Here is a 14,801-nt window from a genome sequence, read left to right as displayed (position 1 = left end):
TAAGTTTACCAATAGATAAGGTGGAGAATAGACAAAAGCACAAATTCCCATATAAGCAATCATTGTGTTTATGTGAATTCGTATGCTTAATATCTTCCTAGGATATGGATGGGAAATCTCGTTAAAAGGTGGAATCTCACATTGTGGTCGCTCCATAAATATTAAAAAGCCATACTAACAACAAAAGTGACTCATATTATTATGAAGAACTCATATGTCAATATGCATTCAACCTGTAAGAGTTCATATGGATAAAATTCTATCCCGACAATATTATTATAATGATCTCCTAGCAAATTCAACTCCAGTGATCCACTGACTCCAGTGCAATGGTGTTTCCAAGCGGTAAGATTTCACCACGACAGGGACTTTAGGCACCTCGTCGAACTGTATCATATACAAGCTTGGGACTACATCACTTTCATTTCATAGCAAAAGTAAGATAATAATTGAAAATGCTTTCATTTCTTAAAATTTTATAAATGAACAAAATCACTGAGGTCCTTTGCCTATTCACGTATGGTTCAAGATGGTTTCAGAAAGTGTGCAAATGTATGTACAAGACAGTTGGTCATTTCCTTAAAAATTATGAAGAAAAATGCTCATCCAAGTTAAGAGCAATGTCTGTCATGAAGAGGCTTCGTGCCTGCACAGGGACGGCATCCTCGTGGGCTGGAGGAGCCTCTGCTCACCTGTGGCTCTCCTCCTCGGGCCATGCATTTATCAGCTGGCCTTACTACAGTCTCCTCAGATGGGGACTAGGCAGGATCTGTGGCTGACCTTTGGACTAACGCCCTCTTCCTTGTAGCTAATGGCTCATTGAAGACATTCTCAAACTGAGACGTGAGATTGTGTGATGTGTTGGCAAAGCGTCATATACAAGATGCATAGAAGCAGAGGGCCATTTTCTGCAACAACAATAGCAAGAATGATCTCAAAGATTCTCCAATCCCTTCAATAATGCCATTCATAAATCAAAAGTTCCTTTCAGGAGTGTGGAGCAGATTGGCAAATGTTTCTTTTAAAAAATAAAATTCATGCAATTAATCTTTTATAGATGAAAACATTATAGAAAAAACCTTAGACAGAAGGTAAGAAAATGAGCTCTTTTTTTGCCCAACATAAAAGATTGATTTGGGGCTGTCACCCTTCGGCTGCTGCTCACCACACAGGGTCCTTGGCATTACAGAACTGCCCTCCCGTGAGCAGGTAGTTCTGCTTTATTCTCAGTTTGCACAACACTGGGCAGCCTTCATTCCCGCTGGTCTGTGGTCTCCATCCTCCCAGTTGCCCAGGATGGAATGTTAGGTCCCCACAGTGTCCCTGCCACCACCTCTGGCCACATCTGGCCAGTCACTACGTTCTGTCAGCCTCACTTATGCAACATCCCTGAGGTCAGGCCTTCCTCTCCACTTCCATACTTCTTCAGGCACTCATTTCTTCTTGCCCTGCCAACTACAGCTGCCGTGGTCACTCACTTCCCATGAGTCCCTCTCGCACGCTGCTATCAGAGTGCCCTTTCGATAGCATGTCTGCTATTAGGGGGTCCAGCCAGGAGGCTGGTGCTGTCGTGTTTAAGATCCGGCCCAGGTCCGTGTCCTGGTCAGGGAACCACACCACCAGTCTGTTGGTTGTCATCCTCTGGCAACTGCATGTGGCTGTAATACTGAGAGCCGTGCTGCCAGGATTTCAAACACCAGCAGGGTCACCCATGGAGGATGAGTGTCAGTGGAGCTTCCAGACTAGACAGACTAGGAAGAAGAACCTGGCCACCCACTTCCGAAAAAACTGGCTGTGAAACCCTGTGAATATCAGCAGAGCATCGTCTGATGCAGCGTTGGAAGGGGAGACGATGGCGCCGACAGACCGGGCAGGGTTGCCTTTGCTATCCACAGGGTCACCAGGAGTCAGGATCCACTCCACAGCACTAACAACAAAAAGTCAGGAGGCAGTAGGACAACCCTGCCCCTGAGAAACACTTTTATGCAGATCTTGAAGATTGCTTGGGAGAGGGTGGACATTTCCCATAGTGAGGTAACCCGGAAACCTCCTGGGGGCCCCGTTCTCCGGTCTCCAAATGCTCACCTTGGATGCTTAGAGTCAGCGCAGCCTGTCAGTGAACTAGATGGCCTGACCGGGTCCTGGGAGTGAGGAGAGACGGTCCCCTTGCCAAGCAGGCCGTGCAGCGGGGTCCCTCTGGCAGTTGTGGAATCCTCCAGCCTCACGTCCTCCTTCCAGAGAAGGAGTTGCGTCAACACACGCCCAAAAGTCATGACAAACCACTTCTCGTCGGGTGTCGTCCTCCAGCTGACATTGCAGAGACTCACTCAGTGCACATTATGTTCCTGCGCCAGACGACACCGTACTTCCCCTCAGCCTGCTGGCCTTGTGGGCCTTTGCTGGCCCCGCATGGAAGATGTGTGACGGAAGCCATCCTGCAAAAGTAACTGAAACACGAAGCGTAGCCACTGAACATGCGTGCTAAGGATGGACATTCAGGAGAAGGTCAGTGGCCCTGCCAGCCCAAGTGACAGAAAAAGACCATCTCCTCTTGAGAGATCCAAAACTACAAAGGTGAAGCATCCTCAGAAAAAACAAAAGAAACTTTCAGGGCAGGGCATGGGAGCGGGGCGAATGATACCACCCCCTGAATATGAAGATTTTCCTCAGACAATGAAGCCTGTCGTTTGTAGAATGCTTTACTGCTTACAGCACACTCCCCACATTCGCTTTCTCTTTTAACGCCCACAGCATCCTGTGACCTGTTGAGATTCTGCTCCACACACAGGAAAATTGACCCTCCCAGAAAGTAATCAATCTGCCCCCAAATCTCAGAATTAGTAACTGACTGGGTCTCGACTTAACTTGCGTCTGAATTCTCCTGATTCACCATATGCCCACTATGTAGGTGATTGTACGTGACATGAGAAGTGGGGTGAAAGTTTATTTTCTCTTTCATTTTGCTCTAAGTTATTAGTAACATTAGGAAGACGAAATGGGTGCCATTTCCCATATAGTGACTACTTTTCAGAATGTATTTCGAGATTGTGATTAAGAGGTTTTATTTGTCTGAAGGCAGGTGGGGCCGCTGCCGTTGTTCGTGTTTTGTTTTGGGGCATCTGACTGCATGCAGGTTTGTGCTGCACTGTCACATTCTCGGTGGACACTTACATGCCAAGATTGTTGCTAGGAACTTCCTCTGGAATGTGGTGTCGATGACACGTCATCGCTTCTGCGCCTGAAGAATGAAGATGTCATACTCAGTAAGGCGCCAGGAACAAAACTGTTTGCCCTTTGTGATGTTGAGATTCACACACATAGTGATGACACTGAAGGCTGAAAGATAGGGGCAACTTCTATTAAGTGCAATTGCAGACACCTCAGTTATTTCCATGAGGGATGAAAGAAGTCGTCTGCATTTCTCAGGACTGAAATTCACTAACAACCCAGGACTCATTTTACCAACTTTTGACTAAGGCAAAATTGGAGTTTACTTCTTTTTCTCTGAATGGTTTCGATGGTCAAAAGACAAGACAAACTGTTAACCAGCTTCAAGTAATAATAATTTAAAATCATGAAGGTGCTTTATAGTTTACGAAGCCCCATTGTATTATTTCCTTTAATCACAGAGCGACCCTATAAGACAGGTGTTACCCTCGTGAAAGCAGAGGTCACACAGCACCAGTGCTGACTTGAACCCGAGATTTCTCGTCCCCGTCTCTGCACTAATTCACACATTCTGAGCTCCTGCACACACACCCTTTGTGACTTGCATGAGATACAAGTGATAACAAGAAACACTTAAAAAGGGCAGCTGTGTAGTGTAGATATTTTTGCTGTTCCTTGTATTATGGAACCATATTTTTATGTGTTTTTGTGTACTGTGTAGTGATGTTTTTCTTACACTCCACTGTGTAAATATTGCATTTTCCGAGCATGAATAGAAAGTGTCCAGCTGTCCAAAAAGACCAGGTTGACATGATATGACTCTGTTTACTCACTGAATAGGCGCAATTCGTGCTCTGCCAGCTGCTTTGTCCACAGTCTTAACCTTGTTCTGAGAACCACCTGTATGAGTGCTGGGGGATTAATTCCAAACTCCGGTTTAGCCTTGGGACCTTCTGTCAAGATTAGGTCAGATCCCGCCTCAGCGTGAACAATACACCACGCTAAAATTAGGTTTGGCCCACTGAGGCCAGGTGGACGTGGACTTCGAAACTGCATTTAGAAGGAGTCTCATTTATTGGGAGCTTCTTATCTGAAGAAACTGCCGAGGAAGTGAAACATTTTAGTGCTGCACACAGGATACCCACATGTGGGGTCTGCGAGTATTAGCATTTGGAGCGTTAGGACTGTGAAAAGTTACTCGTCTTACTCATTTCATGTCAGACAGCAAATTGCTCTAAGATTACAGTACAACTTTTTTTCTGGGGGGAAAAGCAGTGATTCATAAAAGACTTGTATCCAGAGATGAATAAACAATGAAAACCGAGACTAGAGTCGCTTCAAGACTCAGCAGAAACTTTCGTCGCTGAAACATGGAGGCGGAGCCTGCGACTCGCGCGGACGCGCCCCCTCTGCGTGCACGTGGCAGTCGCCCGGCCGTGCGCCTGGCCATTCTCAGGACCCCTGGGCCCCTTGTGGTCTCCATGCGTCATCAGACAGCACCAGCTGAGATGCGGAGATTGCGTCAGGTCTCCATTCTTTAGTCAGTGCATCGTCAAGGAGAGCGCACAGGTGCGCTTTACCTCTAGTCAGACAAGCCGTCGCCCCTCCTCCCCAAGGAGACGTGCCTTACTGGAGCGTTGCTGCTGGAGCAGAGGAGACGAGCCGAGCTGGATTTCCTACACACTTCCAGCTCCGCTTGCTGGCAGAACCTTGAGACGTTTGGAAGCTATGTTTCTGCGGCTCACGGAGATGGTTGTTCTGGAAGTTTAATTGCGAGTGGACTGTGACGCGGAACTCCTGACACTGGTCATCTCAGTTCTTACCGAAACTTGGCCCGGGGCCTGGAGGGCATCACTGTGCTATCCGGTCAGTAGAAGCAGGAACCGAGGGACGGACGAGGGAGTGACATCTGTGACCAGACGTGAGGGAGCCGCTCTCCACAGAGATTAGCTCTCCGTTGCTGAATTGTTTCAGTTTGGTTTGCAGAGGATTATTTCATGATCCTGGTGTGGTTCCTGCATCTGTTGAGTCTTAAATGCTTCCTAAAACATTTTTCAAAATCCGCTCGTGATTTCCTAACCCTCCTAATACATGGAGAGCTTAAAATGCACTCTTTTTTCTTTCTTTAAATCCTGGCTTTGAAAATGCAGACAAGTGTGTGAGCCTTCAGAACAGATTGGAAGAATGCGTGAGGGCGGCGGTGGTCCTGCCGTTCATGCGCCTCGTGGAAAAGTTCAGTCTGCTGCTCTCGGTTGGTCATTCCGGCCTCTGTGGGTGTGCGGTTGGTGTGAAGTGGAGGCGTGGCACCCCTTGTGCTGGCTCTGAGGCTGCAGCGGCTCGTTGACCAGATCTCTGTTTAGATGTATTTCCCCATTTACAGAATGGTGTGAGGAAAACGGAAGCCAAAGCTGGGAAAGCTGTCAATTTTATTATTTGTTTAAAATGTCAGGAAAAACACCTGCCCAATGCAAATGTTTAGGATGACAAGAAAGCAGGAGTCTCCAGGCCTCTCAGCACAGCACACAGAAAGGGAGGGGCCGCCCCCTCCCTGAGGCCATCTTCCCGCTTTGAAAAGTACTCAGTCCCATTCAAACACTGAAATAACCTCCTCCCGGGGCTTAAGGAGCAAACCGGGGGATCCGCACGTGCGGCGTGTTCAGAGTTCAGAGCAGTCGGGGAAGCAAGGCGCGTGTGGCTTGGGATGCAGGGGTGTGGGGAGAGGGTGTCTTTCTCCGGGTCGGGTCGGAAGGGAGGCCGGCAGATCCCGCGCTGAGGCCCGGCCTGGGGCGGCACCTGCGCGTCCGGGAGGGAGCCCCGCGCGGACCGGCCGCACCCCAGCAGACAGGCCAGGGAGGAGGCCGCCCCCTCCTGCTTCCCGGGGTCGCGCGGGCCCCCGTGGGGCCGCCTCGCCCACTGTCGCCTCCTCCGCAGGCGGCTGGACGCCAACCGCATCGGCCGCGTGCCCCCCGGCTGCTTCGGCGGCCTGCGCGCCTTGCGGCACCTGTGGCTGGACGACAACGCGCTGACCGAGGTGCCCGTCCGCGCCTTCCGGAGCCTCCCGGCGCTGCAGGCCGTGACCCTGGCCCTGAACAGCATCCGCCACGTCCCGGACGGCGCCTTCGCGGAGCTCTCCAGTCTGGTGGTTCTGTAAGTCCTCGGCTTTGCTCTTAGCTTCTAAACTCGCTGCAGGCTTGGCCTTAAAGTTGCGGCCCTTCAGACCTTGATAGGGACCTTTTAAGGGAAGAAAACCCCCAAATCCCTCCCCAAAATGACTCATAAATGTTCCAGTTGTGTACAAGAAGGAACATTTTTGGAGCCCCGCGGAGTCCGGGTGGCCTGCGGCTCTGCCTCGGGGAGCGTGCGCAGTCAGCCAGTGGCCGGGGCGGCGGAACTCCGGTTCCCGATAATACCTTATAGCTGAAATATGCCCTTGTCATCGGAACAGGAGCTCTGGGACCCCTGGGACCCCCGCCACGGAAGGGGCGCGAGCACGACCCTTTGGCCGCGAGCTGTGCGTTTGTGTGGCTTTTCCCCAGAGGTCTAGATTCCACTATTTTACGTAAACCAAAATGATTCTCAAGCGATAGTTTGGAAGGTCATCAGTCTTCTTTAAGAGTCAGGGACGTGCCCCGCGTGTACAGTGCAGGTGGGAGCACAGCTGCCGCCTGAGGGCCATGCGCCGCTTGGTCGCTGTCCTGGCCTCCAGGTCTCTGGCACGTGGTCTGCTCTCCTTTGAGGGCTGGCCGGCGTCTTCCGTCTTATTAGGTCCCCTCAATCCCCTTCCCCCAGTGTTACATGTAGAAGATCCTCAGTAAACATCACGTAGGTCTCCCGTGAAACCAGTGTGTATTTGTTAGAATAAAAACCTTAGTCTGAAAGGATCAGAAATTTGGGGTGATATTAACAAATTTCTGTACTGAATCTCACAAAGATGATGCTACTGGCCCACCAGGAGCTGGGAAGTGCTTTAACTTTTTCCTCCACGAGAGGGGATGAGTTTGCAGAGATCCAGCTTTTTCACCCTGTCCTCCATAAGCCCATTTTCCAGAATTCTCTTTGGGACTTGGTCTGGTTTTCAGTCATGAGCACAGCTGTTCTCAGGGCCCTGACCTCACTGACGGACCAGGGAGCCAAGGGGATAATTATGCACATTAATGCTGTGTCGAGGTCGCTGATCTCCTTGGACAGCCATCTGACCACGTTCCCTGTGGCTCAGTTGCCTTGTCCTGTTAACCTGGGAAGGCAACCGGGATAAGCTGTCAGCTTTGGTGGGAAGTGTGCCTAGCGCAGCTGGGGCCCTCCGAGCGTCCCTTTGTCAGTGGGGGTTGGGCTCTCTCCTGCACATCCTGCCTCTGAGGTGCGCTCAGCCAGCCGTGCTGCTCTGTCACTGCGCACTCCCCAATATCGCACACCCAGCAGGTGAAACTGGGGCTGCTGCTCAGTTCTGTGGAACAGAGTCGTCTGTGCATGTTAGCCTTCAAAAAAACTGTAAACAACCATTTCTTGTATATAACTAACACCTTCCTTAGTGCAGGTTTCCTTCCATATAAGCCATCAAAACCTGTGCCTAAGCTCCTTCCCGTCTTTCCGTTCCTTTCAGGCATCTCCATAACAATAGAATCCACTCCCTGGGAAAGAAGTGCTTTGAAGGGCTCCACAGCCTGGAGACGCTGTGAGTGACCTTTCATTTGTTCCCCTTTTATCAGTGTTTTTGTGAGTGTTCTGAGGAATCAACGTGGCCTCAGAGTCAAACTTGCTGTCTGATTTGGTTAATTGCCTGAGCTTAGGCAGATGCTCACGCGGCTTTATCTCACACACACACACACACACACACATGCATGCACACACATGCAGCTGAACACAAGCCTGAGGTTTGCTCTGATATAACAGAGTGATCAGTTGGTTGGAACTGTGATGAGCTAAACAAGATGCTCTGCTGAGTGGCGACTGTGTGCTGAGGGCGTGACTCCGCAGAGGTCAGTTCTGGCTCGTCCTCAGGTGCTGCTTGTGCCTCTCCTCCTCCATCTGGATGAGGGGACGCAGACCAAGCGGTGCTGGACTCTCCAGTCTGAGAGGAACAGGTGTCTCCTTAGCAGACAGTGAGGGTTCATGCCATTTGTTGAGGGCATCTGTGACCATGTATTGCGCTGGTGTTTGGCACACGTTGTTTCAGTTCATCCTGTGACCATCCTGTGAGAGCAGCCGCTGCCATCCAGCTTAGGCTCTGGTGGGGCTACTTTACCAACAGGACCTGCCTGCTCAGTAGCGTAGCTGAGATTCTCTTCTTTCTCTAGTTTGACTCTGAAATCCGTGTTCACCTCTGTACACCACTTCCAAACAATAGGTCTGAGTTCACTTCTGAGCTGGTACCTGTGATAAAATAGAGTCCTGCCTGACCGCCTGGAGCCTGTGCCAGAGCCGCCGTGAGGACAGTTCTTGCGGGTTTTTAATACTCAAGTGTGATAAACCCACAGGGCCACTGGATCTGCAGTGCAGCCTCTGCCCCCGACAGCAGAAGCCGATGACCAGAGCTCCCTGTTCCGTGGGAGCCCACTGTTCCTTCGCATAGAGCTCAGCAGTTTGTACGCAGCCAGTTTAGCTTCTGACCAGGTCTAGGTCACTGATTTGCTGAGGGACCATGTGTTCTTGACGGTCTTCTCCAGGCCGATGACACTGATAGCTCTCCTTCCAGAGTTCTTTCAGTCACTGTGTTCCTCTTAGAGGGGAGCACTCATCGTCATAAGGGGATGCCAAAGACAAACCCGTCCAGACAGGACTTTGATGCCACTCCACTGGCGCACACAGGCAGTCCCCATCAGCTGCTGGGAAGAGTTAGAACTCCCTTCCTGCACGGGGCTGGGTGGGAGTCTTAGCATGGAAAACACCTTGCAGTCACTTTCAGCCCAAGAGGAGCAGAAATAAGGTGGGCTTTGATGGGCGTTTCCATAAGTAGTCTTTCTTTTTTCCCCAAGTCTGAGGTGAGGACCCAGGATTGCATGTAAATACCATGGAGTTAAACATTTCAGCCTAATTCCTGGAGTCCTTGTCTCCTCTCCACTCTGCCCGGGGCTGCAGAGGGCCAGTAAATTGCTTACTCCCAACCTCTTCCTTTCCCTAGAAACCCAAGTAATTTGTGAGGGCCCCATCCCAGTTTAATCACAACAGAGGTCTGGGGAGATGTACAAACAGGAAGACAATTTATGTCCATAAGAGACAGGAGTTTCCTGCCTGCAGCACAGCTTAAGGATGGTTTGTGCCCCACAAGTGGGAATCCTGGTAAGGACTGACTCAGTCAGACTCTATCTCGCTTAAACTTAGACAGTAGTTACTCTCCACAGAGGGAGAGCTGACCACACCTGATGGCCTGACCGAAGCCTTTCCTGCGTCATCTGGGAAATCTGCCCAGAGAAGGGAGGCAAGTGCTTTTTCATACGAAGATATAGATATAAGGCAGAGTGAGTCTGTAAAGCACTTGTGAGCAATGGAATTGAAAAGCCATTTGTGTCCTAACAGTGGAGAAATTAGTGATTTGACATTGTTTGGCCATTCTATCTCCGCGCATGAAGGATAGTTTAGAGCCCTGCCTCACAGACCAGGGAAAACCTCAGACTTCTGATCTGAACCATTATTTGTGACCCTGAGGAAATTCTGGACCTGACGTCCTTCCTGAGAGTGCCGTGTACCATGGAGACCTCCTCAGAAGCTGCTGGTCGTCCCGGACCTCAGGCTGGGAGAGAAAGGGCACCCTGCAGGAGTCAGGGACAGCGCTGGCCTCTCAGGCGAGACTCAGAAAAGCAGGGAAAAGTCAGAGCGTGCAGGAGGGAGCAAGAAGGGCATGCGATTCAGGAGCCCTGAGGATGCACATCCAGGCTGGCAGCTCAGTGAGCCAGGTTCATGTGAAGAGCGACGTCAGCGAGCCACCCAGCCCAGCCCAGCGCCCTCCTCCCGGGGCGTTAGCTGTGTGTCCCCTCCCTGTTTCTAAACACCCCAGTGACATTGAGCCTTAACCCTGAAATTTCTGTTGATCAGTCAAATGATCATTTTGATGCAGATGTTTGTGGAATGATGATGGTCAGCAAGCCAAGAAAATCCCTTTTCTTAAAGAGGAGGAACGAGTATTTTCATCAGTGATGCTGGTCCTTTGGAAGAGCGTGTTAACTTTCCTTTAAATGTTGTACATAGGAATTTGTAAATGAAAAACTGAAAATACTGTTTACTTATTTTCAGAGATTTAAATTATAATAATCTTGATGAATTCCCCACTGCAATCAGAACACTCTCCAACCTTAAAGAACTGTAAGTATTTAGAGCAAATTTAGTGGGAGAACATTGTTCTTTGTGAACTGATTTTAAAATGTTTGATTATTGTGCTTAATATGACTTACTAGGAAATTTTAAAAGTTCATAGAAATAATAGTTAAGTACACTTGAAATATGTTTTAATTGATTCGATCACCAGCAAGCATCAGATACTTTTTTTTTAATTTATAATGGATTTCTCTAATATATGAATATTAGAACAAATATACATGTTTCTCTGAGCCATACTCTTTTCCTGAAACGTATTCCCCCGACATTTATATACTATATAGATTTGTAGAGAACTGTAATAGAATTCAGTTATTTCCAGGCTGCCCGAGTCCGAGACAGGATGAAGGACGTGTGTGTGTGAGGTGCTTCCATGTACGTTGTTTCCTGTTCTTTAAATGCTTAATGAATCTTGGTTAATAAAAAAGTCCACAGTTTTGCCAAAGCAAAGCTCACTCTTAGCTGTTAGGTTGCCTATTTTGTCTTTCATATACTGTAATTAATTAGCTTTCTTTGTACCTGTGTAACGGGTCTCCTCACGTTTGGAAAGGAAAACAAGCATAGAGCCTGTTCTGCAGGTAGAGAGAAATGAGACACGCGGCTGAAGGGGCCGCCTGCAGGGCTTGTCTGTAAAGAAAGGCCCTCGAGGGTCTGCCTCCGGAACCTCCAGGTTGGCTCGTCCGGAAGGTCATCACTGTCTGTGGTCAGGCAGCCCCAAGACTGCCAGTCACCTCGTCCAGCCTCAGGCCACACGGGACTCACAGACCAGAGACGCGCCCCTCTGCCCTTCAGACAGCACTGGCTCCCACAGATGAGGCTCTGATGGTTATTACTACAGACTCCCTGGGCCAGGGCACCTTCCTTCGGCTCAGAAATCTTGTCCTCATGAAGGGATTACTCAAGTCTCGACTCCACGGCAGCTCACCTCGTTTTCTCTTCTCCCTGCATCAAACAGGATCAGGAGAAGCCATCTTGATCCTCTCTCCACAGATGGCCCCCGTCTCATGATGTCAGGCGGTGGTGCTCTACTGTAAATTAACAGGTGGATTTCCTTTTTATAACGTCAGATTGTAAGTTTCCATAAAGCACGGTTATTTTCAGCTTCTTTATTCCTACATCAAGATGACAGCTTGTGATTCTTTTGTCCTAGAGAGTAAGTGAGGACATGAGTGTCAAATGCACATAACTTTACTCCACATTATTCTCTAAACATTGTTTTCCTCTCTTTCTAGAGGGTTCCACAGCAACAACATCAGGCTGATCCCTGAGAAAGCGTTTGTAGGCAACCCTTCTCTCGTTACATTGTAAGTGGCTGAGTTCTTTCTGACCCTCCTGTCCTGCACCATAGTGTGGGCTACACTTAAAGGCTGTCAGTGAATGACCTGTGTCTGCCCCGGGCTGTCTCAGTTGATATGGGAATCTGCATTGAGACGCGTCTGGAGGTGGCCTGCCGGTGTTAGCTGAGTGCGGTGGGTGAGAGGTTCCCCTCTGCATTGTGCCTGATCTGCTCAGCGCCTTGGCTCACTTCACAATGATCTCGTGAGATTCTTTCACTTGTCTCTATTCTCTAAGGAATAAAACTGATTTTTAGAGCATCAGTGTCAGGTCACCTAGTCATTCAGAACTTGAACCCAAGTATACTAGAAATATAAATTATTACCCTAAATGTTCTCACCAAAAGAAAAAGGTAAATCTGTGCAGTGATGGATTTGTTAATTGACTAGATGGGGGACCCTTTCACGATGTGTACGGGTATCAAATTACCACAACGTACACTTTAAATATCTTACAACTTATACATAAATTACGCCTCAATAAAGCTGAAATAAAAATAAGGGAATAAAGGAATAACTATATGCAAACAGAGTCCTTTACAGCCTGGATGGGGGGTGTGGCGAGGGGGAGGGGAGAGGAATTCTGCTTTATGCTGTGTCTCTAGATCCTTCACCCTCAAGCCCAAGCATCGAGTCTCATTACGCAAACTAGGCTGTAAGTCTAGAAGGTGCGTATGTCGTGGAAGGTCTGTCTGAGGGTTAGGAGCCGCGTGGCGTGAAATAGTCGCACACTCACATGAACGGTAAACTGATCACATGTAGATATACAGGACGATGAAAAGAGGCCAGTGTTAGGTGGGCTCTTAATGAAAAGACGGCTGGGGGTTGGGGCATAGTGTTGGCTTAAGGTCGTGGGTGAGGGGTCATGGAGAGGGGAGTAAGGACAGCTGTTGAAGGTGACTCTGGGGCACTTCTTGACAGATATCCGTCCTGTGCCAACCTGATTGAGAGGCCTCTGGAATCGTGTAGCATTTGTCACAAATGAGCTGGAGTCCCAATTGTACTGACAACTGAAAAGAATGCCATTCATCATTTCTGAAATGTTTTGGCAATATGTTGGCAAACGAAGGGTTTTACAGTTTTTTTCCAATAAACATGAGTCCTCATTAGAGGGTACTTACATACTGAAAAGTTGGCAAGTGGCATTGCTTCTGCTCCTTGGTCCTTGAAGCCGAGGGACTGGTTTTCTTCGTCACTCATTTGACGTGCTAATACCCCTCGAGGAGGACTCACAGCCCCCAAGATTTATGAGCACTTCTATCCAGTGTTAGATGGTGTCCACTGTTCTCTCCCTGAAATCCTCCTCTCCTTCTCCTGTCTGTTTCTGTCTCTTGTCACTGCCCCACCCTTGCGCCGACTCCTGGTTTCCGTGAATGCCTCCCTCATCCCACTTGCTGCCCAGGCCTCCTGTCCACCTCTGCAGTCCCTATCCCATCCACTTCTTTGCGTCCCCTCTGCCACCAGCCTCTCTGCTCTCCGTTACCTCTAGATTTTACAGTCAGCTCATCTCCCTGCCTCTTCCACCAGCCGTGTCATCGCCCTGAAGCATCCCTCTTGTCTCTCGGTGTGAACACATGGAGGCTCGGGGCTGTCTATTTACGTTAAATGCAAACTCCGACATTCACAGCCTTCCACGTTCCAGGCCAACCCTCCTGACCAGTTCCCCAAGCTCCCCTCAATGACCCTATGCCATGACTCAGACCGACTAAGCCCTTCATAGAACGAAGCTCTTTATTTCCTCTGCTCCTATGATACCATCCCCTCACTACGCTTGTTGAAATTGTTTTCCAGGGTCCATTTCAAATGTCATTTCATGAAGTTTTTCTTGAGCTCCTGAGAGAACTCTCCCCTGAGAGCCCTACGGCTCCCATTTGATCTGATGCTTGCGCCTTCTGTGCCCAAGCACGGGCATCCATGTCTGCCCAGTGTACATATGTACATACACGGATACAAACACAGTTACTACATAGCAGCACAGCGCAGATAAGCGGTAATGTCATATTTGTTACGAGGAACTCTGCTTTTTAATCTAAGACCTATATGCTAGCCTAGCTCTTTCTCTTACCAATTGTTTAATCAATGGGAAAAGCAGAGGCAGAGCATAGGAGCACAGAAGGGACCAGGTCTGCAGAGTGACGGTTGTGCCCCCCACACAGATCCAGATGTTACACCTAGATTAGCTCTTTTCACATGCACACAAACCCTACAACTCAGTATTATTACCTCAGTTTAACAAATTAGAAAATTGAAGCCCTGAGAGGTAATACACTTGCCAAAGTACCAGAGCCTCGGTTTATTCCTCCAAAACTGAGGAAAATAGCATCTAAGTGTTCATGCTGTGGATCTTATGAAGTTGTTGGGTGGATGAATTGAGCTACAGATGTGAAAATGCTTTGTCAACTAGAAACTGGTACATTCTTATTTATTTGTTATATCCCAACTGATTCCAGGATCTTTAGGGCAGGGAGATTTTCTCATTCTTCTCCAAACCCCAGCCTGTATTGTAATGTCAGGCATGTGGTAGACACCCAGCAACAGCTCCCTTAATGAGTCAGTCTCACATCCCCGTGTACCTACCCTCGTACTCTGAGCATAAGAGCCACCAATAAGTATTTGTTGAATTTCATTGAACTAGGAGGATATCTCAGCTCAGAACTATTTGGGGAGCCCCATTGACCAGGTGGTTCAAATACCATTACTTCCAAAACGTCTGTAAAACAAAATATTTCTAAGCTCTTACATCTCCTCTTTTAGAGCAATAATTTATTCAAAAAAATTCTAATGTTCCCAAAAAACCATAATAGTTTATTTCCTCTCAGAAAATTTGATGAGTTCTTTGTGTATGTTACAAGATTTGACCAGAGACTAGAAGGCTCACGTAGATACACAGAGACTAGAACCTTCACGTAGACAGAGACTAGAACCTTCATGTAGACAGAGACTAGAACCTTCACGTAGACAGACAGAGACTAGAACCTTCACATAGACAGA

At 48.6% G+C, this 14,801-nt stretch overlaps 1 protein-coding gene across 1 annotated transcript in view; it reads left to right on the top strand.

Moving 5' to 3' along the window:
* Positions 1-14,801, top strand: part of LGR5 (leucine rich repeat containing G protein-coupled receptor 5) — a 116,707-nt gene that overhangs the window by 80,059 nt on the left and 21,847 nt on the right. Inside the window, exons 5-8 of the mRNA XM_046671633.1 lie at positions 6,100-6,315; positions 7,769-7,840; positions 10,396-10,464; positions 11,709-11,780. Of these exons, the coding sequence (XP_046527589.1) occupies positions 6,100-6,315; positions 7,769-7,840; positions 10,396-10,464; positions 11,709-11,780 (429 nt within the window). The remainder of the gene's footprint in view (positions 1-6,099; positions 6,316-7,768; positions 7,841-10,395; positions 10,465-11,708; positions 11,781-14,801) is intronic.

This window comes from Equus quagga, chromosome 1 (genome assembly GCF_021613505.1).
Source record: "Equus quagga isolate Etosha38 chromosome 1, UCLA_HA_Equagga_1.0, whole genome shotgun sequence".
In the NCBI taxonomy this organism is placed as follows: Eukaryota; Metazoa; Chordata; class Mammalia; order Perissodactyla; family Equidae; genus Equus; species Equus quagga.
The sequence above is the reverse complement of the archived record's forward strand: the minus strand, read 5'-3'. Positions and strand labels throughout refer to the sequence as shown.